This window comes from Hypanus sabinus, chromosome 4, assembly GCF_030144855.1.
Source record: "Hypanus sabinus isolate sHypSab1 chromosome 4, sHypSab1.hap1, whole genome shotgun sequence".
Classification (NCBI taxonomy): domain Eukaryota; kingdom Metazoa; phylum Chordata; class Chondrichthyes; order Myliobatiformes; family Dasyatidae; genus Hypanus; species Hypanus sabinus.
In genome coordinates, this window is record NC_082709.1 from 151,994,006 (window position 1) to 152,019,759 (window position 25,754).

The following is a 25,754-nucleotide window of genomic DNA, read 5'->3' on the forward strand; positions in this document are numbered from 1 at the left end:
TATTGTTCTTGATTAGTAGGGTTATCAAAGGTTATGGGAGAAGGCAGGAGAATAGGTTGAGGGGGATAATATATGATAGGATGGTGGAGCAGGTTTGATGGGCTGAATGGCCTAATTCTGCTCCTATCTTTTATGGCACATTATTTAAGTTTCATTGTTTATTTAGGGAGACAGCATGGTAACAGATCCTTGTGGCCCACGAGCTCATTGCACCCAGTATCACCCATGTTACCGATTAACATGGTCACAGGGAGGACTGCATAAAAGCCAATGAAAGGGCAAATACAGTAGCAGAAGTGAATGGGAAGTTGGGTGATTGGGAAGCTTTTAAAATCCCATCAAAAAGCAACTAAAAAAGCTATAAAAAGGGAAAAGATGAAATGTGATGGCAAACTAGCCAATAATAAAAAGGAGGATACCAGAAGTTTTCTCAGTTATTTAAAGAATAAAAGGAAGGCGAGAGTTGATTTTGGATCACTGGAAAATGATGCTGCTGACATAGTAATGGGGGACAAAGAAATGGCAGATGGATTTAACGGGTACTTTGCATCTGTCTTCATTGTAGAAGACGCTAGCAGTGTGCTAGAGGTCCGTGAGTGTCAGGGAGCAGGAGTGAGTGCCATTGCTATTACAAAGGAAGAAGTGCTAGGCAAACTCAAAAGTTGTGAGGAGGATGTCACCTGGACCAAATGGACTACATCCCAGAATCCTGAGAGAGGTTGCTGAAGGGATGACGGATGCATTGGTCATGATCTTTCAAGAATCACTTGATTCTGGCATGGCCTTGGAGGACTGGAAGATTGCAAATGTCACTCCACTCTTTAAGGAGGAATGGAGGCAAAAGAAAAGAAATTATAGTCTAATTAGCTTAATTTAATTGGTTGGGAAGTTGTTGGAGTATTATTAAGGATGAAGTTTCAGGGTACTTGGAGACTAATGATAAAATAAGTCAAAGCATGGTTTTTTAAAAAAGGGAAATCTTGCCTGACAAATCTGTTAGAGTTCTTCGAGTAAGTAACAAATAGGGTGGACAAAGAAGCAGTGGATGATATTTACTTGGATTTTCAGAAGGCGTTTGATAAGTTGCCGCAAATGAGGCTGCTTGACAAGATAAAATCCTATGGCATTACAGGAAAGGTATGGCATGGATAGCAGAATGGCTGACAGGTAGAGGGCAGCAGTTGAGAATAAAGGGGGCCTTTTCTGGTTGGCTGCCTGTGACTATTAGTGTTCCTCGGGGTCAGTATCGGGACTGCTGCTTTTCACATTGCTTCTCAATGATTTGGATAATAGCTTTGTGACAAAGTTTGCTGATGATACAAAGATAGGTGGAGGGGTAAGCAGTGCTGAGGAAGCAATATGATTACAGAAGGACTTAAGACGAATTGGAAGAATGGGCAAAAAAAGTGGCAGATGAAATACAGTGTTGGGAAATGTATGATGATGCATTTTGGTAAAAGGAACAGTTGTGTGGACTATTATCTAAGTGGGGAGAAGGTTCAAATATCAGAGGTGTAGAGGGACCTAAGAGTCCTCGTGCAGAACTCCCAAAATATTAATTTACAGGTTGAGCCTGTGGTAAGGAAGACAAATGCAATATAGGCATTTATTTCAAGAGGAATAGAATATAAAAGTAAGGAGGTAATATTGAGCCTTTATAAGACATTAGTCAGCCTGCACTTGGAGTATTGTCAACAATTTTGGTCCCCATATCTCAGAAAGGATGTGTTTTCAGTGGAGAGAGTCCAGAGGAGGTTCATGAGGATGATTCTGGGAATGAAGTAGTTAACATATGAGGAGCGTTTGACAGCTTTGGGCCTGTACTCACTGGAATTTAGAAGAATGCAGGGGGATCTCATTGAAACCTATCGAATGTTGAAAGGACCAGATAGAGTGGATGTGGAGAGGAAGTTTCATACGGTGGGGAGTATCCAGAACTGGAGACACGGCCCCAAAATTGAGGGGCGATCCTTTAGGACAGAGATAAGGATTTATTTTTAGTCAGACAGCTGTGAAATGCTCTGCCACAGACTGCGGTGGAGGCCAAGTCCATGGGCATATTTAAGGTGGAAGTTGATCATTTCCTGATCAGTCAATGCATCAAAGGATGTGGGCGAGCAGGCAGATGTATAGGATTGAGTGGGATCCGTGATCAGCCAGGACATGATGGAATGGCGGAGCAGACTCATTGAGCTGAATGGCCTAATTCTGCTGTTATGTCTTATGGTCTTAACCCTTTACACAGACAGCGGCGGGAACTGAACACAGGTCTAACCACTACACAACTGTGCCACCATATTCAATGTCTATTCAAATGTTTTGCAGAAACAGCAAAGAAAATACATAATACAAAATACTAGCTACCTTGGGGTTTTAATAATTCACACTAGTGTTTATTCATCCATCCTTAAATTAAAATGATGGTATTGTGGCGACCCACTTCCCAGCGCACTCGAACCAGCTCACAAAGTGGCATACACCGGCACAGAGGCTGGTCCCAAAAAGGGCGCCAAGCCTGCTTCACCAGCAAGAGGAAAAGCCTGCGCACGGGACGGGACTGTGAATACGTGCCCCCTACAGTATTCCCGCCCGGGGAGGGTGGGAACAGGAAGGCTTTAAAGCGAGGCCGCGAAGTTTGAATAAATCTCTTTTTGCAACTGCAGCTCACCGACTCCGTGTCATTATTGCAGCGCTGCGTGTAGCACACCACTACAATTGGTGACCCCGACAGCCCAAACGATATTTGGGCCGAAGATGAATGATGCTGCATCTGTTCATGCAGTTTCATTAAAACTGCCAAGCTTCTGGACGCTGGTACCTATGGTTCCAGCAAGCAGAAGTCCAATTCCACATTCGGCAGATAACCTCGGATGCTACACGTTACTATTACGTGGTGAGCTCCCTCCACCAGGAGACAGCTGCCCAGGTTGAGGAGTTCATACAATCGCCCCCAGCGGACGGCAAATACACAGAATTCAAAGCCTTGCTCATAAGGACTTTCGGACTCTCACGGCACGAGCGAGCTGCCTGCTTACTGCACCTGGATGGTTTGGGAGACAGGCTGCCGTCGGCGTTAATGAACGAGATGCTCTCCCTGGCTGGAGGTCACAAGCCCTGCCTCATGTTTGAGAAGGCATTCCTGGAGCAGCTGCCCGAGGACATACGCCTGCTGCTGTCCGACGCGGATTTCAGTGACCCCCAGAAGGTGGCGGCCCGGGCAGATGTGCTGTGGAAAGCCAAGAAGGAGAGTGGGGCGTCCGTCGCACAGCTCACCAGGCCACGCTCCCAGCAGCAAACCAGACCAGGCCCGGCCGCAGAGCCCGCTAACCTCAGAGGCAGTGGTGAGGAGACCAACGAACAATGGTGCTTCTACCACCAGCGGTGGGGCACAGAAGCCCGCCGCTGTAGCCCACCCTGCAAGTTCCCGGGAAATGCCAGGGTCAGCGGCGGCTGGCCATCGGGATAGCCTCCTGTATGTCTGGGACAAGCAGTCAGGACACCGCTTTTTGGTCGACACTGGAGCCAAGATCAGCATCTTACCTCTGACGAGTTACGACTCCTGAAACAGAGCACCGGGTCCCACCCTGAGGGCCACGAACGGCAGCACAGTAAGGACCTACAGCACCTGTACGGTGCGGCTATAGTTGGGCTCCAGCCAGTTCATGTCGGACTTCACACTGGCCGACGTAGCCCAACAGCTCCTGGGAGCAGATTCTTTGCGGGCTCACAGCCTACTGGTCGACCTGCCCAGGAAGAGACTGGTCCATACCGAGACCTTTCAAACGTACTTCCTGGGTGAAGCCCAGTTGCCGGCCCCACACCTAGACTCCATCACGCTGTCCGACAATGACTTCACCAGAGTCCTGGCGGATTTCCCATCAGTTCTGGCACCGCAGTTCACAGCAGCCATGCCCAGACACGGCGTACAGCACCACATCCCGACACAAGGACCACCCCTCCACGCCCGTGCTCGAAGGCTTTCCCCGGACGAGCTCCGACTGGCGAAGGAGGAGTTCAAGAGGATGGAGGAATCGGGGATCATACGGCGGTCCGACAGCCCATGGGCCTCCCCCCTGCACATGGTGCCCAAAGCTGGAGGCTGGAGACCATGCGGTGACTACCGCAGGCTGAACGAGGCTACAACACTGGACCGCTACCCTGTGCAGCACATTCAGGACTTTGCAGCAAACCTGCACGGTGCACGGATCTTCTCCAAGGTAGACCTCGTCCAGGGATACCATCAAATCCCAATGCATCCGGACGACATCCCCAAAACAGCACTCATCACCCCTTTCGGCCTTTTCAAGTTCCTCCGCATGCCATTCGGCCTAAAGAATGCCGCACAGAGGTTTCAGCGGTTAATGGACGTGGTGGGACACGACCTGGGCTTCGCTTTCATCTATTTGGATGACATCCTCATAGCCAGCAGTAGTCGTCAGGAGCATCTGTCCCACCTCCATCAACTCTACGCCCGACTGAGTGAATACAGCCTGACAGTCAACCCGGCCAAATGCCAGTTCAGGCTCGACACCATCGACTTCCTAGGCCACAGGATACCAAAGACAGGGCAACCCCGCTACCCGCCAAGGTAGACGTGGTCCGCCATTTCCCCCGACCCAACACAATCAAAGGCCTTCAGGAACTCGTGGGTATGATGAATTTCTACCACCGCTTCCTCCCTTCTGCTGCCTGAATCATGCGCCCCCGTTCTCCCTGATGTCGTGTAAGGGCAAGGACATTACCTGGGACGAGGAGTCCGCCGCTGCTTTCATGAAAACCAAAGAAGCCTTAGCAAACGCCGCTATGCTAGTGCACCCCAGAACGTACGTCCCTACCGCCCTCACAGTGGACGCATCTAACACACAACTCATCGGGGGTCGCTGGCAACCCCTGGCATTTTTCAGCAAACACCTACGACCACCCGAGCTCAAATACAGTGCTTTCAACCAGAAACTGTTGGGGCTATACCTGGCAATCAGGCATTTCAGGTACTTCTTAGAAGGTAGGCCTTTCACCGCGTTCACGGACCACAAACCTCTTACCTTTGCATTCACGAAAGCATCCGACCCCTGGTCGTCCTGCCAGCAGTGACATCTGTCGTATATCTCCGAATACACGACGGTTGTCCGGTATGTCTCGGGAAAGGACAATGTTGTGGCGGACGCCCTCTGCCGCCATAACATCCAAGCCCTGTCCCGGGGGTAGACTATGAAGGACTGGCGGAGGCTCAGCCGGCAAACGAGGAGATCCCTAGTTACAGGACTGCAGTCTCTGGTTTGCAGCTCCAGGACCTCCCTGTAGGCCCAGGTGAGAGGACCCTACTCTATGACATCACCACCGGCCAACCCCGCCTCGTCATTCCAGCAGCCTGGCGATGGCGCATTTTCAACTCCATTCACGACTTAGCGCACCCCTCCATCAGGAGAACCATCCGGATGGTAGCCAACAGGTTCGTTTAGCACGAACTCCGCAAGCAGGTCAGTGAATGGGCCAGAACGTGCATGCACTGCCAAACAGCCAAAATGCAGCGGCACACCAAAGCTCTGCCGCAGCAGTTCCACCCGACCCACCGGCATTTCGACCACATTCTTGTGGATATTGTGGGCCCCCTGCCAGTGTCACGAGGAGCGCGGCACCTCCTGACTATCGTGGACCGGTTCACAAGATGGCCAGAGGCAGTCCCGCTCGCCGACACCACCTCCGAATCTTGCGCCGGGCACTGACTGCCACCTGGGTATCTCGCTTCGGTGTACCGGCCCACATTACCTCTGGCAAAGGCGCCCAGTTCACCTCCAGCCTCTGGTCAGCTATGGCCAGCCTTCTGGGGACACAGCTGCACCACACAACTACTTACCACCCACAGTCGAACGGACTGATGGAGTGTTTCCACCGTTACCTGAAGTCGGCTCTCATGGCCCGCCTCAAAGGTCCTAACTGGGTGGACAAGCTTCCCTGGGTCCTGCTCGGAATCCGCACTGTGCCCAAAGAAGATCTGCACACCTCGTCGGCCGAGTTGGTGTATGGTGCACCCTTGGTCGTCCCAGGAGAGTTCATACCGGCCCCAAGGGGGCAAGAGGAAGAACCTGCAGCAGTCCTGGGCAGACTACGCAAGAGGCTTGGTGAGCTGGCCCCCATACCCACTTCACAGCATGGGCAGAACCCGACCTGCATACCCAAAGACCTGCAAAACTGTAAGTTCATTTTTGTACGATGGGGCGGACATCGGGCACCGCTACAGCGGCCCTACGAGGGGCTGTTTATGGTGATCAGAAACAACGGGTCCACATTCGTGCTGGATGTTGGGGGGAGAGGAGATTTTCATGGTGGACTGACTCAAACCGGCCCATGTGGACTTGGCGCAGCCGGTCGAGATTCCGGCACCACAGCGCAGAGGCAGACCTCCCAAACAGAGTCTGACCCAGACTGTGGACATTGGGGGGTGTATCGACAGTTCTGGGGTGGGGGGGTTATGTGGCGACCCACTTCCCAGCGCACTTGAACCGGCTCACAAAGCAGCACGCGCCAGCATTGAGGCCGGTCACAAAAAGGGCGCCAAGCCTGCTTCACCAGCAAGGGGAAAAGCCCGCGCGCAGTATGGGACTGTGAATACGCGCCCCCTACAGCATTCCTGCCCTGGGAGGGCGGGATCAGGATGGCTTTAAAGCGAGGCCGCGAAGTTTGAATAAATCTCTTTTTGCAACTGCAGCTCACCGACTCTGTATTGTTATTGCAGCGCTGCGTGTAGCACACCGCTACAGTATTTGATTTCCTTCCAAGGAAATGGTGCAGCATCTATGGATCAGATCATGTCAGTGAACGCAGGAACAAAATGTTGAGTTCTTATGTGCCTATTTATTTATCAGCAACTCTTAACTTTGTTCACTCTCTGCAGCATCCAATTCTGTGTTGTTCTATTTTTTTGCTAATCTCCTTTTGCTTAATCTGCATGGGCTTTCAGAAATCCTGGGAATTGCATAAACATTTTTCTATCTACCATACAGAAACCTCAAAAATAAATTCCATTGGCTTAGGTAGATTAGCTTCTCATCTAAAAGCCTATTAAAATTGAGGTGGAGAATGTCACCAATGTAGTAAAAGACAGAAAACTCAGTATGAACGGTTCAGTTTATTATGGGGAAAAAGCTTGTATTTAGTTAATTGCCTGAAAAGGTCTTTGCCACTGAAATTTAAACTTATCCTTGAGTTCTCAATAATACAGAGTGTACCTGATGGCAAATCGTGTTGCCAATTGCTAATACATTAAGATTTTTGAAGCTGATATCATTGTTGGACAGTGAGACACTGTATACCATAAAAGATAGCTAGACAGTATAGAGGCAATATCAAAGTAAGTGGATATGGAAGTAAGACCATGTCATAGAAACAGAATTAGGCCTATCGAGTCTGCTCTGCCATTTCATGAAGGCTGATCCATTTTTCCTCTCAGCCTCAATCTTCTTCCTTCTCCCCACATCCCTTCATGCCCTGACAATCAAGAATCTCTATCAACCTCTGCATTAAATATAAATACATGAACTTCATACACTTCATGACCCCTGACATCTGGACCTTCTATCATATTGCTAGTATCTTCTACAGTGAAGACTGATGCAAAATACTCATTCAGTTCACCTGCCATTTCCTTTTCCCCATTACTACTTCCAGCACCATTTTCCAGTGATCTGATATCTACTCTCGTCTCTTTTTTACACTTTATGTATCTAAAGAAACCTCCGGTATCCCCTTTAACATTATTGGCTAACTTACTTTCATATTCTATTTTTACCTTTTTAAATGTCTTTTTTTAGTTGTCTTTTTTTAGTTGCCTTCTGTTTGTAATAAAGTGAGGTGTTAGCATGTGTGTCTATAGGTGATGTTTAATGGCAGAACATAAAAAGAACAGAGCCTAGAGGCAGCAGTGAGCTTGGATGAAAATACACTGTGAATTAATCACAAGTGAATCAGAGCATAGTGCCAATAAGCAGAACTATTGCTTAGAGAAGAAGACTCAACCACTAAACACCTGCAGTGAAGACAAGTGGAAGACTTCAGTTACTACCAATTTTTGGTGTGTTACACTCCACTATTACAGTGAATATGGATGAACATATACAGATGGAATGATATTGCTCTATTGTCTTGTTTCCTGATTTTCATTCAATTCTCTTGTTTTTACTTATATCAGCATTTTCAAAGTTGATTTTTATTTTGTTCCAGGTTTCCTGAAACAAGATGTACATTAGTTGTGATTTCCATTATTTGCAATAGTTCAAATTTAATATAATAACGTGCAAGTAATTTCTGGTCAGTTTATTCATATTTTATGTTAAAAGTAATTGTGTTTATTATTTCTGACTTTTTTTCCTATTTCACAAGGCTTGAAACATTTGCTGGTTACATAGGTAAAGAAGATTCATATCATGGAGAAGTCACAAATTCAGTTGTTCCTTTTACTGTTATTTGTTCTGCAGTATTTCTCAGTATTAATCCCTTTTAATATTCTGTCTTGAAACATTTCCAACTTTGTTGACCTTAATTGGTTTTAACAGTGCAAATGTTACAACTCTGGGATTTTTTTTCCTCATCACAAAGATGGGCAAACTGGTATTCAGTATGCTTAAATGGGCACATTTCAAGTTATAGGTAACCAACGGTGCACTATTACAGAAATTAGACACGTTTGTGGAAAGTATCAATACATCTTATTTTTGCAATAAACTCTTCAAAAATAGTGTTTCAAATAGTTAAGTGTGAGTAAATACAAGTCATTTAACTTTATTTGATTCAACACTTATGATTTCTACATGCTTACATATGTTTGCATCAGTAATTATTTCAGTGGTAACTAATGATCTGTCAGTCAGGTGAAATTTTTCCCTCAGTAGCCACAGACTGATCTGAATCTGGAAAACATATCAAGTAAGATTTATTATAAATAATTATAATGGAATTATAAATAAAGCTATTACTCTGGCACAAATAAAGAAAAACTCTTGAGTGTGGTAACCATGTGAGAGCAGCTGAACAGGATCGTACTTGGTTTTCGCTGACATGTCATCAGAAAATTATCCCACAAGTCAACCCATTCTTACCCTCCATGCCTGGGTTCTGCAGCGTGGAAGGACTAAATCCACTGGAAGTCAGATTTTCAGCTTCAAATGAGTCATTGCTGGTATATCTAGCATAGCTTCATTTATTTTCATAGGGCTGGCAACCTCTTAAAAAAAATACAACTTCTCTTGGTTTCTTCCACAATTGAAAATGTGAAATAAAACATACTTTGAAAGTTGAAAAAGCCTCTCTGTTAGAACAAGCTGTCAAAACATCATTAAGGCTGCCTGAGGGTCAGGTCCACAGAAATGGTGGTGTTGGGGGGAGGCAGTGGAGGAGCAATTACTGGAAGCTCAGGAATCGAAGTTCATGCCATCAGGTTGGAAGCTACCCAGATGGAATGTAAGGTGTTGTTCCTCCAATCTCACTGTGGCCTCGTGGCAGTAGAGGCGGCCATGGACTGACATGTCAGAATGGGAAATGGAATTAAAATGGGTGATCTATCACTTTACCCCTTTTTTCATTGGCTACGTATTAGCACATTACCCAAGTGATACATTTGTTTTAATAGTGTAGCCTATACTAGTTTACTCTCTATCTAAGGAATTTCTTATCTATAGACATGATGGAGTTTTCAGAGGTGTCATCTTGGCCATTTTTGTCCCTTTGTCTTCACATTCATTCACCTCTTAGCATCGTTTCTCAGTTCTTCATTTAGTTCACTTAGTACTTGTATGTTTCTTTGCACTCTCAGACAAACTGAAATCTTGGAGTTAAGACAGCTTGTCATTCCTGACCCCAAGAAGACTGATCAACTATGATCAAATGGTGGAGTAGACTTGATGGGCCGAATGGCCTAATTCTACTCATATGCCTTTTGTCCTGCCTTCAGCTTAATCATTGCTTGGCTCTGTACATGGAAGATTTAGAGTTGTGTGGCTGACTCTGGGACAAGGTTTGCAGAGAGGGGAGGAGTTGCAGAGGTTGGCTGTTAAATCCAATCGGGCTGTGTTAAATAGGGCATGCGTGTTTTTTTTTGACATGCACCCACTTAGCTTTGAGTGAACTCCCTAAACAAGGGGCAAAGGATTTTACCATTCTAACATGTATTTTAATGCAGTTCAACTGATGATGACTTTTCCTTGTCTTCAGTTTGCTTTAAATTTCATATCAAATATGTTGATGATGGGCAAGGGTACATAACAGAAGACTAAACATAATTCAGAATTAACACTATTCAGGCAAGGATTTCTGCTATAGAAGGTGAAATGTCAGGTTATTCAGGATAGAGATGATCCATTCAGCATGTATTTGAGTCAGGGCTTAGATGAACTGTAATCAGACATCTGTATCCAGATTGGGCCTGGTTTTAATTTCTGCTAGGAAAAGGGAGAGTCTATCAGTGGTTAGGGAATGAAGTTAGTAGTAGAGACCAGTCTGGCTGAAATCTCTGCTTACCCCATTTTTCTCCCTTCTATCCTCTGCTGGCTTTAAGCATGTGGTATGCTGTAGATCCCCCATCATAACATTTAAACAGATTCCACACAATAAGTTTACGGTTTATCTCACCCTTTTGTGTTAGTGTTTCACTTGTCACTTAGCTTCCATTTGATATTGAAGTTATTTTTCAGAGGCTTCCAACAGTCTGAATAGCTTTTGTCCAAGCAGTTGCAGGTCTCCAGACCCCATTTGGTGACACTCATGTTGAAAGAGCTCTCAAACATAAATGCCTGTCCAAATAAATAGAAAGTAAAAGAAACTTAATAACTTTAACAGTGAAAGTAATCTTGGGCTGAGATCAATGAATTGTGTAAGGGGTTTCTTCTTTTATGTTACTGCTCAGGCTAATAAAATGGCTTCTTTGTTATGGTAACTGCAGAGAAAGTGCTTCTCTCTCACAGCTTGTTTGGGTTATAATTACTGATAACGAGAATTGTATTCATCTGTTAACCAATTGGGATACATGTTATTCTTTCTTGTGGATCTGTAAGCGATTGTTTCACGTGGTTTGGGGAGAAGGCATAATGGGGATAGAGAGGAGACGCGATGCTGTAAGCTGGGCAATGGAACGGACCCCGAGCGAGAGTCCGAGGCCCAGGGTCTTCAGCGAGGAGAGGAGACGAGGACAGATTTGTGTGGAGGTCTGGTCGACCACTGTTGTTGGCCCCAGGCGGCAGGTCGAGGAGGTCGGAGGGGATCGAATGGTGGCAAGAAGACTTCGTTAACCGAGCTCCAACGGTTGTGCATGGTGGTTGAACTTTGATAAGTTTGATGCCTTTTACTTTTCCTTTTATATTGTATCTCTATTAAGTACATAGTTCCAGTAAGATCTATAAAGTGCAAGCATTTAACCGCATATGGTGTATTGTCTGTTATTTGACATGGTGGGGACATCACACAGCATCTACACAAGCTGATTACCCAGTTTGGCAGGGCTGAAGGCTGCTGCCCATAGACAGAAGCGAGCTGAGCGAGCCTGGGGCTTACCAGGGGCTACATCTGAAAAATGAGTAAGAGTTTTCTAAAAATGTCTCATGGCCTAGTCAATGGGGCTAGGCAGAATAACAGTTCTCCATGGGCTGAAGGCCCATTTCTGTGTTGTTGTACTCTGATCATGAAACTTAGGAATACTATTTGTTTAGAAGGTATTCTGGACTATGATATATTAATCAAACAGTCAAAGAATTAAACAGTTGGATCCAGCAGAGTCCTTCTGTAACTTACCATTGTCCCATCAGCTACTCGTTCTGGTTTGAGTTCTGTCTTGCTTGCTTTTTCAAAGCATTCAGCATCTGGCCCATGCGGAGTCATAATGCTATGCAGACTTGCTCCGCCAGGCAGGAAGCCCTGCTCCTTTGCTTCATAATGACCCTTAATCAGTCCCATAAATTCACTCATACAGTTGCCTGGGCAGGAAAGAAACCAAGTGTTAAAATCCATACTTCTGCAAACAATTCTGCATTTTCTTTGCCTCATAACCATCAGAACAAAATGTTTTTTGGTGTAAGAAAACAATAGATAAGGGAGTATAATTGCCACTCTTGTCAACACTTCCCTTTTTATAAAATTTAAAATTCAGCTGTTGAGAATTTGTGAAATGCACATGGATAAGTCAACTATGATGTTTTAAAATCCATCATAAAGATGCTGTGCATAGAACTTCCCATGACAGTCATTATGACAGATGGCAACATCCTCCAATGCAATTCTTATCGAATGATATACAGTACGTATTGGAAAATCAGTCTATTTACATTTTCTGAGTATCCAGTACCCAAAACCTACTCTTAATGTTCCATAGGGATCTTGAATAATACTGAAAAATATCCTTCAATATTCAGGGAAACAATCTGTGATTTAAATACAGTAGACGTGTTGCACCATTACTCAGGCTGTGTACTACCCTACTACTGATCAAGGATCTTCAAACCCAAGCTCAGAGATTGCTTTTCCCATTCTGACATGAATGCCCTCATATGAAGTAGATGATTACAAAATTATGCCAGGTACACACCAAATCTTTGACGGGCTCCTGGATGCAGTTTATCTAATGATATTAAATTGGGCATTAGAGCCGGGTAAAGGATACAAAAGAGATTCAATTGTATGATGCCAGAAATAAAAGGTTATAATTGATAAGATTGATTTATTTTAAGATGGTAAAGAATCTCATCAACCTACTTAATTGTTAACAAGTATCCTGTATTACAAATTATCTTTAGAAAGCACTAGGGAATGTTGGAAGGATTTATTTTACACAGAAGACTTTCTGGACATGAATGTCTTTCATAGAATTGTAGGTCATACAATTGTACAGCATGTTATGAGTATCTAATTCCATGATCCCAAAGCTTCTTAAATATTGGTTCACTGAACTAAAATGAAACTTAAGTGCATGGTTATTTTAAAAAATAATCACACAACTTCATAGTGTACATCCCAGTTTTCATTTTGGCCAATAACCACTAGCCTAAGGACTTATTAATATTTACAAAGACTAAATAAAATAACATAAATAATAGGAGTAGGCCATACAGTCTTTAGGTTTCAAGAAAATGATAGCTGATCTGATATTGGCCATGGTTCTCAAAGACTCATAATTCAGAGAATACGTTGCTGCTCATCATTTCAAATAGATAATCCCTTATTCTGAAGCCATGTGTTCTGATCTCCTCCATAAGAGGAAGTATTCTTTCAGAATCTTGTATTTTAATAAATCACATTTTATTCTTCGTAAGTCCTATAAATATAGGGCCAATCTATATAGGCTTCCCTCATCGACAATTCCCTCATCCCACAAATCAACGTGGTGAACCTCCTTATACACATAAAGAAGCTTACTCACATAACCTAGATTCTATCCCATCACTTGTTTGTAATTAGTTATTCTTAACTGGGTCCTATTTTCCCCCAATTTTTTTAGTCTACTAGTAATCTTTGCAACAATGTATGCCTTTTCTTTCAGAATTTGATACCAGCTTTGAGCTCTTTGGTTGGTCATGATTGAATCATCCTCTATGGAATCTATTTCTCAAATATATCTTCAGTAAATATTTGCCATTATTTATCTGCTGTCTTACCTTTTTCCTGTCAGCCAACTCTGCCTTCATTAACTCTGACTTGACAAGGTTCCACACGTAAGGTTAGTTAGGAAGGTTCAATCTTTAGCTATTAATATTGAAGTAGTAAAATGGATTCAACAGTGGCTGGATGGGAGATGCCAGAGAGTAGTGGTGGATAACTGTTTATCAGGTTGGAGGCCAGTGACTAGTGGTGTGCCTTAGGGATCTGTACTGGGTCCAATGTTGTTTGTCATATACACTAATGATCTGGATGATGGGGTGGTAAATTGGATTAGTAAGTAAGCAGATGATATTAAGGTAGGTGGCGTTGTGGATAATGAAGTAGGTTTTCAAAGCTTGCAGAGAGATTCAGGCCAGTTAGAAGAGTGGGCTGAAAGATGGCAGATGAAGTTTAATGCTGATAAGTGTGAGTTGCTACATTTTGGTAGGACTAATCAAAATAGGACATATGTGGTAAATGGTAGGGCATTGAAGAATGCATTAGAACAGAGTGGTCTAGGAATAATGGTTAATAGTTCCCTGAAGGTGGAATCTCATGTGAATAGGGTGGTGAAGAGAGCTTTTGGTATGCTGGCCTTTATCAATCAGAGTATAGGAATTGGGATGCAATGCTAAAATTGTACAAGACATTGGTGAGGCCAAATTTGGAGTATTGTGTACAATTCTGGCCAACAAAATAGAGAGAGTACAGAGGAGATTTACTAGAATGTTACCTGGGTTTCAGCACCTAAGTTACAGAGAAAGGTTGAACAATTTAGGTCTTTATTCTTTGGAGCATAGAAGGTTGAGGGGAGACTTGTTAGAGGTATTTAAAATTATGAGGGGGATAGATAAAGTTGACGTAGATAGGCTTTTTCCATTGAGAGTGGGGGAGATTCAAACAAGAGGACATGAGTTGAGAGTTAAGGGGCAAAAATTTAGGGGTAACACCAGAAGGAACTTCTTTACTCAGAGAGTGGTAGCTATGTGGAACGAGCTTCCGGTAGAAGTGGCAGAGGCAGGTTCAATTTTGTCGTTTAAAAAAAAAATTGGATAGGTATATGGACAGGAAAGGAATGGAGGGTTATGGGCTGAGTGTGGGTCAGTGGGACTAGGTGGGAGTAAGCGTTCGGCACAGACTAGAAGGGTCAAGATGGCCTGTTTCAGTGCTGCAATTGTTATACGGTTATATCTTTGTAATTGTCTTCAATTAAATGTAATCCTCCAATTTCTGAAGAAATTTCTTACACTCAAACTGAATATGAAATCATTCTTCTCCAGAGGATATTTTTCAATGAGATTATTATTTACCTGCACATTACAGTGACCAGATCTGAAATAGCCTCTTCATGGCTGTTTCCACGTGCTTCTAAAAATAACTATCCAAATACATCTAGTAAACTTGCCCTCAAAACCACTTTTCCAATTTGATTTGTTCAATGTGTATGACAATGTCATCCATAGTTACCACAGCATCTTCCTTGAACATTAACCCCCCACCCCATTATTTCTTGATTTCAACTCTAGCTACTGTTATCAGGTGCATTTTTATCTCCAATCATTGTCTATTTCTCTTGCATTTTATTATCTCCATCCAAACTGATTCTACAGCTTTATTTTCTGAGGTACAATTATTTCTCACCATCACTATGCATTGATCTCATCCTTTATTATCGGGGTACTCCATATTCTCTCCCTTTCTGCCCATGTCTCTGAAATGTGAAATACCCAGCAATATATAGTCCTCAGCCTTGGTCACCTTGCAGACACATCTCATTAACAGCTAACATTGGATACTCATTTATTTCATCAATTTATCTACCATATTGCAAAAGTTACATGCATTCAGATAGCCTGCGATTTTGTTTCTTATGCTATTTTCCCAATTTTTTTCATTTTGTATTGTGTTAATAAAAAACATAGATAAGCCACAAATGAGATTTGCTGTAACTTACGATGGTAGTAAGGAGGCCTGAATGTGTGGTTAGCTACTCCCCAACGTGGTGGAAAGATCACAAAATCCGCAATAGCCACACCTGGGCGAGTTGATTTAGCAGTCAGCACTGTGAAAATTGAAGGATCCTGAAAAGACATGTGGTTTTTATTAGGCTGCCGATCCATGTTGGAAATGTTTCAACATGGTGTCAACTTGTCTCGATTTGGTTACCTTGCACAGGAGTCTTTGAAATAAGAAATTCAAAATTTGATTGGGCTATTTTGATTTTTTTTAAAGCAAAAAATGAACTTTCAAATTAACTTCTTTGATATTTGACTCATTCTGTAGCACCAATTTCTGCATTTATACAAGACAAAACTGCAAGATAAAGCATCTGTTACTTCAACAGAATCATTTTGTTTCCCCATGTTGGGAACTTCAATGAACTTCAAGTAACAGAATGTAAAAATATTTAACTATTTTGCAAATGCTTCCTGAAGTTTCAAATTCCTCCAAATATTCAGTGATATTTTTGTGATGCTTTGAATATCTTTTACCTCTTAAAAATCTCTTATACTTCATCTATTCTGTATAAATCAGCTACGATAATCTCAATAGATGCCATCAACTGATCAACATACTAAGCTGAACACTGTGGTGTGAAGCAGAACCCTTCCTTTCTTACCACCGTTAAAACCCAAATCTCAAATGGCAAAACCATCCAGTGAAAGTCCCATCTTGGAATACAGAACAAGCCATGAACTTTACTATTGGAAAATTTTTCACTGCAAGATGTTTGAATGTCCAAATAATATTTGTGCTTGATATACATTACTCAAAAAAAGATGATTCACCAGGAAAATTACTTACTGCATGATCAAATGCAACACAATTAATGACCATGAAGTTATTCAGATTGTACTTGTAAGGTGTATAGTTTCCATGCCAGGCCACAACATTAAATGGAGAGAGATTCTGAAAAAAAATGGTAATGAATATTAAAATCTGAAGAATTATGGCTAAGATCAAATGGCCATTTCTAAACTTCTAGAAAACCTAGCCTTATGATAAATGCATTTGTGAGTACAGATGAAGTGCAAGTAGTCAAGTTATGTCTGCTTTCATCTTGAGAGCATTGGAATGTAGATGTTATGCCTAAACTGCACTGAATTTTAATCAAAGTCAAGTTGGAATACCTTGGATGCAGACAGGTGAGAGTTATAGCATAGATTCACTGTAATAGGCCTTAAAATTAAATCATAAGGAGAGGTAATATAAACTCGGCTTATTGAAACCTCACATAGTTGAGGGTTGAACTAAATAAGAAGTTCATTAAAGAATTCAATAAGGTAGGTTTGGCTATCCATCCAAAGTGTTTCACAAAACTTAGTTTTTCAGCTTACGTTACTGAATGTGTCACGAGAAGCAAGAACCCCAGACAAATACTCAATTTCAAGGATGCTATGAATTATTGTAGCATCCCATAATTTTCTCAGCACATGTTAATGAATTCAATATAGATCAATAACTGAACTAAAGTCTTTGGTCTTTTTGAATTGTCATTGCACAGGACAAAACTCCTGCTTCACATTTGTTACCCATTAATGAACCTGAATACTAAAATCTTAGGATAATTTTGCTGTTTATGCACCAAGTATTTGACACTGATTACCTGCAGGGCAGCAAAAAGCTTCCCCTGAAATTTGTTGATGACAGTAAAGCCTGCTGGAACTTGTCGGTTTTCATACCATGCAACGGGAACTTTGAAATCCCTGGGATTGGCGAGGCCATTGGCTCCTGGTAAAGCAAGTCAAACTCTTTGAGAGTATAAACAAGGTTCTTTGACAAAGAATGATAAATCACTTCTAATTATTAAATAGCTTAAACAGTTTAAATGTTCTTTATTTCAGCTGGCCAAAGTGGAAAACTTTCAGTCATTTGAGAATTAAAAAAAAATAATTTGTTGCACTAAGTACATTTGGAAAGGTAAGAAGGTAAGCCACCATTTTGAACTGTAGTTGTTATGGTGCAAGTCATATCACTGTACTGGTAGGTAGAATTCAAAGATTTTGACCTTTTTTTGAAGGTGAATAAGAATACATTTCCTAATGAGGATTATATGTCACTGAATGTGGGAACCTAAATGTGGGAAGGATTACAGGTTTGAAAGGTACTATCAAACAACTACTGAGAATTGTTGCAATATACAAAATGCTGCTTTTTTAAATGGTATTATAATTAGCATACACAAATGGTAGGGGGAGTAAATATTAGGACCAAGAGAACTTGAATATTCCAAACACTAATGCCACAAGAAGCAGCTGCAGAAAAATAAAAAAGACAGGCTATACTATGCAGAGGACATACAGTATATAGTACTGCTAAGCAACATTTTCTGATCTATCACTGTCCATCCCTCTCTCTGACTCTCTAATTTTCACTCTCTCTCTACATTTCCCCTCCACAACATAGATGTAGTTTGCTTTCTGTTTCAAATTGTTTTCTTAACGTCTCCAACTACTGTGCCAGTTTTTAAAAGTATTTGTGTTCTCAATGACTTTGTTCTTCACTCTCTCACAGACAATTCCATTGTCCTCTCCACCCCTCCCTTCATTTAAATCAATGACCCAGTTCTGATGAAAGGTCATTGACATGAAACATCAATTTTGTCTCCCTCTTCACTAATGCTGCTTTGGCTACTGGATGGTCCAGCAATTTTTGCTTTGGTTTTAGACTTCCACCATCTGCAGTAGTTTGCTCTGAATTACTAATATAATAATGTTCTGATAATCTAGCATGATTAGGATTGTGGAGGTGATGCACTGACAGATTTTCTAGACTATTAAATGCTATTTCTTTTAATATTTCTCTAATATTTTACCACTTTTCAGGATGTTACACAATATGACAACAGATATTCCAGTGAAGCAGTTAAGTTGAAAGGGTGTGCAGGAACGGGAACAGTTGCACAGGGACTGAAGTCCGGGTGAGTGAAAAGTGCAAGTGCAAACCCAGGCCCCAGTAAGTGAAATTGCAGAGGAAAATCATCTTTTAGAAGATTTGCAACTAAAAATGTGATTTCCGCCAATATAGAAACTGCATGATTAAGGTGCAGATATTGATCTAAAATCAATTTTACAAAACTATCAATGAAATAGTTAAATTCCAGATGAAACCATGCTGATTAATATTCCATTTATACTGTAAAATTCACTCTCCAACTATTTGGAAATGTTGTCAGTTCAGCACCTGACTCACTCTAAATCCACTAGGACACTGGTTCCTGCACTTCCAGTACCCCAGTTTCTGTGCTCCCCTTTAACCTGCTGTGGCCCTGTTTCACAAGTTCCCATTCAATCCATTGGCTTCACTAGAAAATACCTTTTGACACCGAGTAACATATAAAAATGAGCAAATTCAAATCATGTTGATGTATTAATAGGAATACTTATTCTGTAATATAGTCCAGATAATCTGATGTCCAGCATCACTCTGTCCTGAGTGTTGGATTATCAGAATTTTATTAACCCTCTGTTACCTCTTACATACATAACACAATGTCACATAAAGTAATTTACACTGAAGCCTGAAACTAAATATTTTGCACACTACAATCTTTACCAATAGGGCCAAGATCAGGTAACTCAAAATGTGCTCCAAAGATTTCCAGAACGTAACCTCTGGTTTCTTCAGAGACCTCCACACTGAAGTGCATGCCTTGCTGCAAAAACAAAAAATCAAAATTATATTCCAGATGTATAGGAATTTCATGCAGATATCAAATGGTTTTTCTTAAAATTCACAGGTTAATATTTTCCATAGGAAAACCTTTCCCTCAACATCAACAATAAAAGAGCTGGTCATTGACTTTAGGAAGAAGGCCAGTGTACATGCTCTTGTCTATGTCAACAGTGCTGAGTTTGAGATGGTTGAAAGCTTCAAGTTCCTAGGAGTGAACATCACCAATAGTCTGTCCCGCTCCTACTGTGTAGATATGTGGCCGAGAAAACTCACTAAAGCCTTTACATCCTCAGGAGACCAAAGAAATTTAGCATTTCCCATCAACCATTACCAATTTTAATGATACACCATAAAAAGCATCCTATCTGGATGCATCACAGCTTGGAATGGCAACTGTTCTGCACACGACTGCAAGAAACTACATAGAAAAATGGATATAACTCAGCACAACACAGACGGCTGTTGAGGCCAAGTCACTAGGTATATTTAAACTGGGAGTTGACAGTTTCTCGATTAATCAGGACAACAATGGTTACAGAAGAATGATGTTGAGTGGCATAATAAATCAGCCATGATGGAAGGGCAGAGCAGACCCAATGGGCTGAATGGCCTAATTCTGCTCCTATGTCTTATAGTCTTTGATGCTTCAAAAAAGCATCCAGTGTAATCAACCACACCCACTTCAGACATTCTCTTATCTACCCTCCTTCATTAGGCAGAAGGTACAAAAGCCTGAAAACATGTAACATCTGTTTCTGCCTCATTGTTACAAGACTAAATGATTGTGTAGTATGACAAAATGGACTCTTAACCTCACAATCTTTCTTGTTATGATCTTGCATCTTATAGTTTACCTGCACTTTCCTTGTAGCTGTTATACTTTATAATGCATTGTTAATGTCTTACCTTGTTCTACCAGAATACAATGTGAAATAATTTGATCTGTATTAATAACATGCAGGACAAAGTTTTCACTGCATTTCAGTACATGTGACAATAATAATAATAATAAAAATCTGTGAAAATGGTAAAGGATGCAAGAATAGATTGTCACATGACATTTCAGCACAGCCAGACAGATTAAAATTTGAGTTCTGTTTGCAATAAATATTTCCCTTCTAATACATAAATAGTATGTCACTTTGAACAGGAATTAATATCAAAACCAATTAAGTAACAAAAATTAATAATTCATTGATTTAGAGGCCTGTATTTAAGCAAAATTGATATTTTAAACAAATGATTTTTCCTCTTGTTTACCTGAATGACACAAATCTCATTGGGTTCCACCAGCATTTTGCCAAATTCTGTGGTGATCAGGAGGTTCCCTTTTTGGGGCACTGCAAGATAATTTAAAAAGTCCAAAATCTTAAAACAAACATGTAAACAATGTTTTCTCAAATCAGTGTTGGTAAGTGAATATGCTTCTAATTTTTCCTCTTTTTAAGTTTAGTCATCATTGTGCTTTCTCTTTAAGAGATGATATTGGAATATTCTAACAAAAGCATTGTGGCGACCCACTTCCTAGCGCAGTCGAACCAGCTCACAAATAGCCAGCATGCCGGCATAAAGGCCAGTCCCAAAATGGCGCCAGGTCTGCTTCACTAACAAAGGGAAAAGCTCGTGCAGGACTGTGAATACGTGCCTCCTACAGCATCCGTGCCCAGGGAGGGCGGGATCAGGGAGGCTTTAAAGCGAAGCCGCGAAGTTCGAATAAAATCTTCTTTAACTGCAGTTTACTGACTCCGTGTCGTTAGTTCAGCGCTGCGTGTAGCACACCGCTACAGTATTGTATTATTGTTGAAGTTTGTGACATACCACCTTCTGAACCAAAATAACAAAATGGTAATAATTAAATCCTGAAGGTAAATACTCTTAGTTATATCTGTGGTGCCCTCAGCTGACATAGTTTAAAAGAATGAGAGCGGAGGTTACCTTATTATCTAGTTTTGTTCTTCATAGTTCCATATTTCTTTGGTAAATATTCTCCCAATTTATTGGCTAAGCAGACATTTTGATCAAACCATCAGATTAAAATTAAAGCAAAGTAGGAGGTTCTAAAATACTACACATTTTTTTAAACAAAGGATATGGATAACTGCCTCTAAACTTCAGTGCTGGCTCTATCACTCCAATAACTGAAGGTTCTGATTTATGAAATCCATATTTGTTTTGAATTTGTTCCTAAGAAAGTATTATGTAACAAATTTGGATTACAAGGAATACATACCATTCAAATTTTGATAATAGGGCAAATCTACTGATTTATCAAGTTTTACTTACCTAGAAGGAAATCCCCATCTGAATTATAAAAACTCCTGAAATACAAAAGTTTAATACAATCATACCTTGGAATTTTACTCTTATAAACAGGGTAGATTATGAGAATATTAGGCAGGAAATAGGGTGACTTAATTGGGAGAGATGGTGAAATTAGTCAAGAAGGGAAAGAAAACAGAAGGCTTAAGCTAAAATCAAACAGAACCCTTAAATATGATAAAGAAAACAGAAAAGAACTCGGGAAATGAAATACGAAGGTGAAAGGTTCCATGAAAACTACTTGGCAAGTAGGGTTAAAGAACTCAAGGCATTATATACCTACATCAAGAGCAAAAGGATAACTAGGGAACAAGTAGGACTTCTCAAAGATAAAGAAGGAAGGCGTTGGGTGTGGGTGAGGTCTAAATGCATCGGTATGTACAAAGGAGAAGGACTTGGAGGATAGGGAGACCAGTGTGGAACATGTTGCTGTGCTCAGCATTTTGAGATCAAGAAGAGTGTTGGAGGCTAAGGGGAGATCTAATAGAGGATTATAGAATCCTAAGAGGTATAGATACAACAACTATTTTCCCATGCATGAAATATCTAATAGCAGAAAGCAGGCATTTAATGGTGAGAGACAGTAAGTTCAGGGCATGTTCCTGTGCTGTACCGTTCTATATTTGTCTACGAGACAGTTTCTTCAGTTTCAGCTTATCCAAAGTTTGTCTTTGAAACCATATGACTAGGCAGTTTATGATGCTGTCATACTTTGACCAACATTGCAAGATATGTACTACATTTATTTTAGTTTAATGAACTTTCTTCTAGAGTGTGTTGCATTCTGAGGTGTTTAGGAGGAACACCATAGGCCTGGTAGTATTTTTTAATTTAGCACTCAGCATGGTAACAGGCCCTTCTGGCCTCATGAGCCCAACTGCCAAATACACCTCTGTGACCAATTAACCTACTGACCCGTACATCTTTGAAATGTGGGAGGAAACCAGAGCACAAGGAGGAAACCCACATGGTCACAGGGAGAACATACAATCTCCTTACAGACAGCGGCAGAATTGAACCTAGGTAGCTAGTGTTGTAATAGTGTTTCACACCATGATGCCTATTGGTATGGTATGCTAACTGACTACTCAAAAAAATAAGAGAGTCCCCCAAGGGTTCAAGTATCTAACAATGCTTATGCCTACTGGAGGAAGCTGATCCAAGAATATTGTCTAACCAACTATAACCTCTGCATGAAATACTAGGTACTTATTATTGGGAAAAGGAGATCTTATAGCAAGCTATTAATTTATAGGGTGAAGGAATTATCAATTTATTGGTTGCGTGCAGGTGGGCTGGTATAGCAGAATGTAATGGATCTTTATGCACTAGCATAAAGAGTTAAATGTACTTTCCAGAAATAAGAAATCCACCATCAATTTTTGTTTTCTGTGATCCATAATGCCATATAAATTGGAAGGGTGGAAACCTTTCTTGATTATTAAGGAATGAAAAGGCTGGCATATCCAAGATGATACCTGGTCTTCACTGAAATACAAGTAGCAGAAATTATTTCTCTGCAAGTAGAGCACTTGGTGACCTTGAGGCAGTGGTAAGCAGTACACTGAGAAACAGGAAACAGGTCAGCAGCAACCACTTTGAAGATATTGATAGCCAAAGGAGATAGTAGAGTAGGCACAAGGGCATAGTTAAATAACAACACACACAAAATGCTGGTAGAACACAGCAGGCTAGGCAGCATCTATAGGGAGAAGCGATGTTGACGTTTTGGGCCGAGACCCTTCGTCTATAGATGCTGCCTAGCCTGGTGTGTTCCACCAGCATTTTGAGTGTGTTGTTTGAATTTCCAGCATCTGCAGATTTCCTCGTGTTGGCATAGTTAAATGCCTTGTTGTAGAATGTCACATATCTCAAATATGTGTAAATGTAAACCTGTGATTTCATTAGATACAGCTTCACCAATCACCTTCTAGCTAGTCCCCCTTTCCCCCATCCATCTTTTTATTCTGGATCCCTGCCCCTTCCTTTCCAGTCCTAAAGAAGGGTCCCAGCCCAAAATGTTGACTGTTTATTCATTTACATGGATGCTGCCTAACCTACCAAGTTCATCCAGCATTTTGTGCATCTTGCTCTGGATATCTAGCATCGGCAGAATCTCTGTGTCTGCTATTTCATTCATCATTTGAGGATGTAGCTCAGAAAAATCCTTGGGAAGAGACTGCTTGCAGTCTTCATCTTTTGACCTGAAGTCTCCTTCTGAGCCCGTGACAGTGTTTATATGATCAAAGTGCTGCCAGCTGAGTAACTACAGAGACATTCACTGAATGAGTATCTCAGCAGCTAAATTTTGGAAGGTGTTTGTGCAACTTACATCGAGTTCTGAAGCTGCTCATTCATGTCACCAGTACCAGCTATCCCTTTAAAAAGTGAGAAGCAACAAGCACATGATGTGCTCCTCATTCGAAATTCCCACTACATCAATTTATAGTACATTTATGAAACAAATAATGAAGTCACCAGGTAAGTACTGTCATTGAGAGAAAAAAATCAATTTGGATTTTGTCCAATGGATTTCACTTGGAAATTATTGCGTCTGCAATCTATTCTGGTAAAATCGAAATTTTATGGGATTTGTACTTAACAAGAGTGATGTATTTCAATGCCCCAGAAAAGATCTGAAATACAGTGATCATAAATTTGAGCTAATTTCCCTGGGCATCATTCTTGAAATTCATAAAGTTAAAGTGGAAATAGGAAGAGCAAAAGAAAAAACATGAACATGGTGCCATCTATAAAGAAATCACAGAATTGAGGGTTGTGCTGTGGACACCCTACTCCTCGATGCAATTGTGTTGGAGCTAACCTTCTGTATCCAGAATATTCTATACTCCTTGTTTCATCAGTATCTAAATATTTATTATTCTTGATCACTTATTCAATACCTAAGCATCCACATCCCTCTGTGGATAGAATATTCAAATGATTTTGATGAAGATATGCCTATCCTTTGGTTCCAGATTCTTGACTGAGACACAGAAAATAGGAGCAGGAAAAGGCAATCTGGTCCTTTGGGCCTATTTTGCCATTCTGTAGGGCTTATCCTCCATTTCAAGTTCACCCTCTCCAGCCTCCAAGCCCTTTCAGAATTTGTACATTGAAATCTCTTGTTCTTCAATTTAAAAGAATATAGGTTAGTTCTGTTCAATTCTATCAATTGTCCAGCTCTTACGTATCAGAAGAGAATCTAGTGAACTCTTTTTGCAACCAGAAGCAAATAAACACTTCCTTAGTCGAAAAACTTTATACATATTCTTTAATCATTGAATCCCAAAATGCTCATAAAATAGTTGCTACTTACTTATTCTCCATTGATGTGTTGCAGATATAGATATGAATAGCCAAGCCACAGTGAGACCTGATATCTCCAGCTCCACATATAGTATGTAAGCCCTGTTCAAACAGAGTATCATTGAAATAATATGCTGACCAAAAAAAACGTAAGAAGCCCATGAGGAAAAGAATTTTGTTCCCAAGCTCTGTGGAAAGACCAGCAAATCACAAATGAAAGTAACTAGTGTTAAGATTTCTACTGCTATACTGGGAGGTATTCTTATTTTAGAAGTTTTCTGTAAAAGCAGTGTGTCTTGCTCGCAAGAATGTTTTAGCTTCAGCCCTGTTGTCCAAGTTAGGAATGTTGTCTCAGTTAATTGGGGTTGTTTTGGTACATGTTGTATTTTTCTACCCAGTGGGCAGAGGGAAGATTCCAAAGAGCTAGGTGAGATCAGATTTCTGAAGGACATTAGTCTGGTTTGGGGTCTTTTGGTGGGAGTTGCAGAGAAGAGCACAAGGGGAAGATGCTGGGAGGCTCCCACCCAAAGGGGAGACCCTATTGTAAGAAGTGCTTTGTGCAGATGAATAGTTCAAAGGAGGAAGTACCAATACTCATGAGTTAGCCAGTTCGGTCAAGGTAGTCTTTGAGGGAAGTTCAAACTGTGGCTGGTGTCTTTCACATGGGTTCAGTGTCTGAGTAAAGAGTTACACCCAGAAATGAGCTCCAATGTTTATGTGCATATTGTATTGTTTTAAATGTAATAGGCCCTTTTATTTTTCTATAACTGTTAAAGTTGAAAATTTGGTAAATATACTTTCTTTGTAATCTTATGCCAGTGTACAATATGTCACTT

General features: G+C 41.3%; 1 protein-coding gene and 1 long non-coding RNA gene across 4 annotated transcripts in view; one reads left to right on the forward strand and one right to left on the reverse strand.

Moving 5' to 3' along the window:
* Positions 1 to 8,303: 8,303 nt before the first annotated feature.
* The window catches only part of hgd (homogentisate 1,2-dioxygenase), a 47,057-nt gene continuing 29,606 nt past the window's right edge, over positions 8,304 to 25,754 (reverse strand). The window contains exons 6-15 of one of the 3 annotated variants that reach the window (XM_059968443.1): positions 24,929 to 25,020; positions 21,574 to 21,608; positions 20,551 to 20,630; positions 19,171 to 19,270; positions 17,222 to 17,346; positions 16,420 to 16,524; positions 15,569 to 15,695; positions 11,776 to 11,957; positions 10,621 to 10,781; positions 8,304 to 8,903 (exon numbers count right to left, since the gene is read on the reverse strand). In XM_059968443.1, the coding sequence (XP_059824426.1) occupies positions 10,638 to 10,781; positions 11,776 to 11,957; positions 15,569 to 15,695; positions 16,420 to 16,524; positions 17,222 to 17,346; positions 19,171 to 19,270; positions 20,551 to 20,630; positions 21,574 to 21,608; positions 24,929 to 25,020 (990 nt within the window). In that variant the 3' untranslated portion in view covers positions 8,304 to 8,903; positions 10,621 to 10,637. The remainder of the gene's footprint in view (positions 8,904 to 10,620; positions 10,782 to 11,775; positions 11,958 to 15,568; positions 15,696 to 16,419; positions 16,525 to 17,221; positions 17,347 to 19,170; positions 19,271 to 20,550; positions 20,631 to 21,573; positions 21,609 to 24,928; positions 25,021 to 25,754) is intronic. The other 2 variants (XM_059968441.1, XM_059968442.1) reach the window with 2 other exon arrangements.
* LOC132393342 (uncharacterized) lies at positions 17,354 to 21,024 on the forward strand. Its single transcript, XR_009511843.1, has 2 exons — positions 17,354 to 18,535; positions 20,768 to 21,024. It is a non-coding gene; the product is annotated as an uncharacterized LOC132393342 (long non-coding RNA).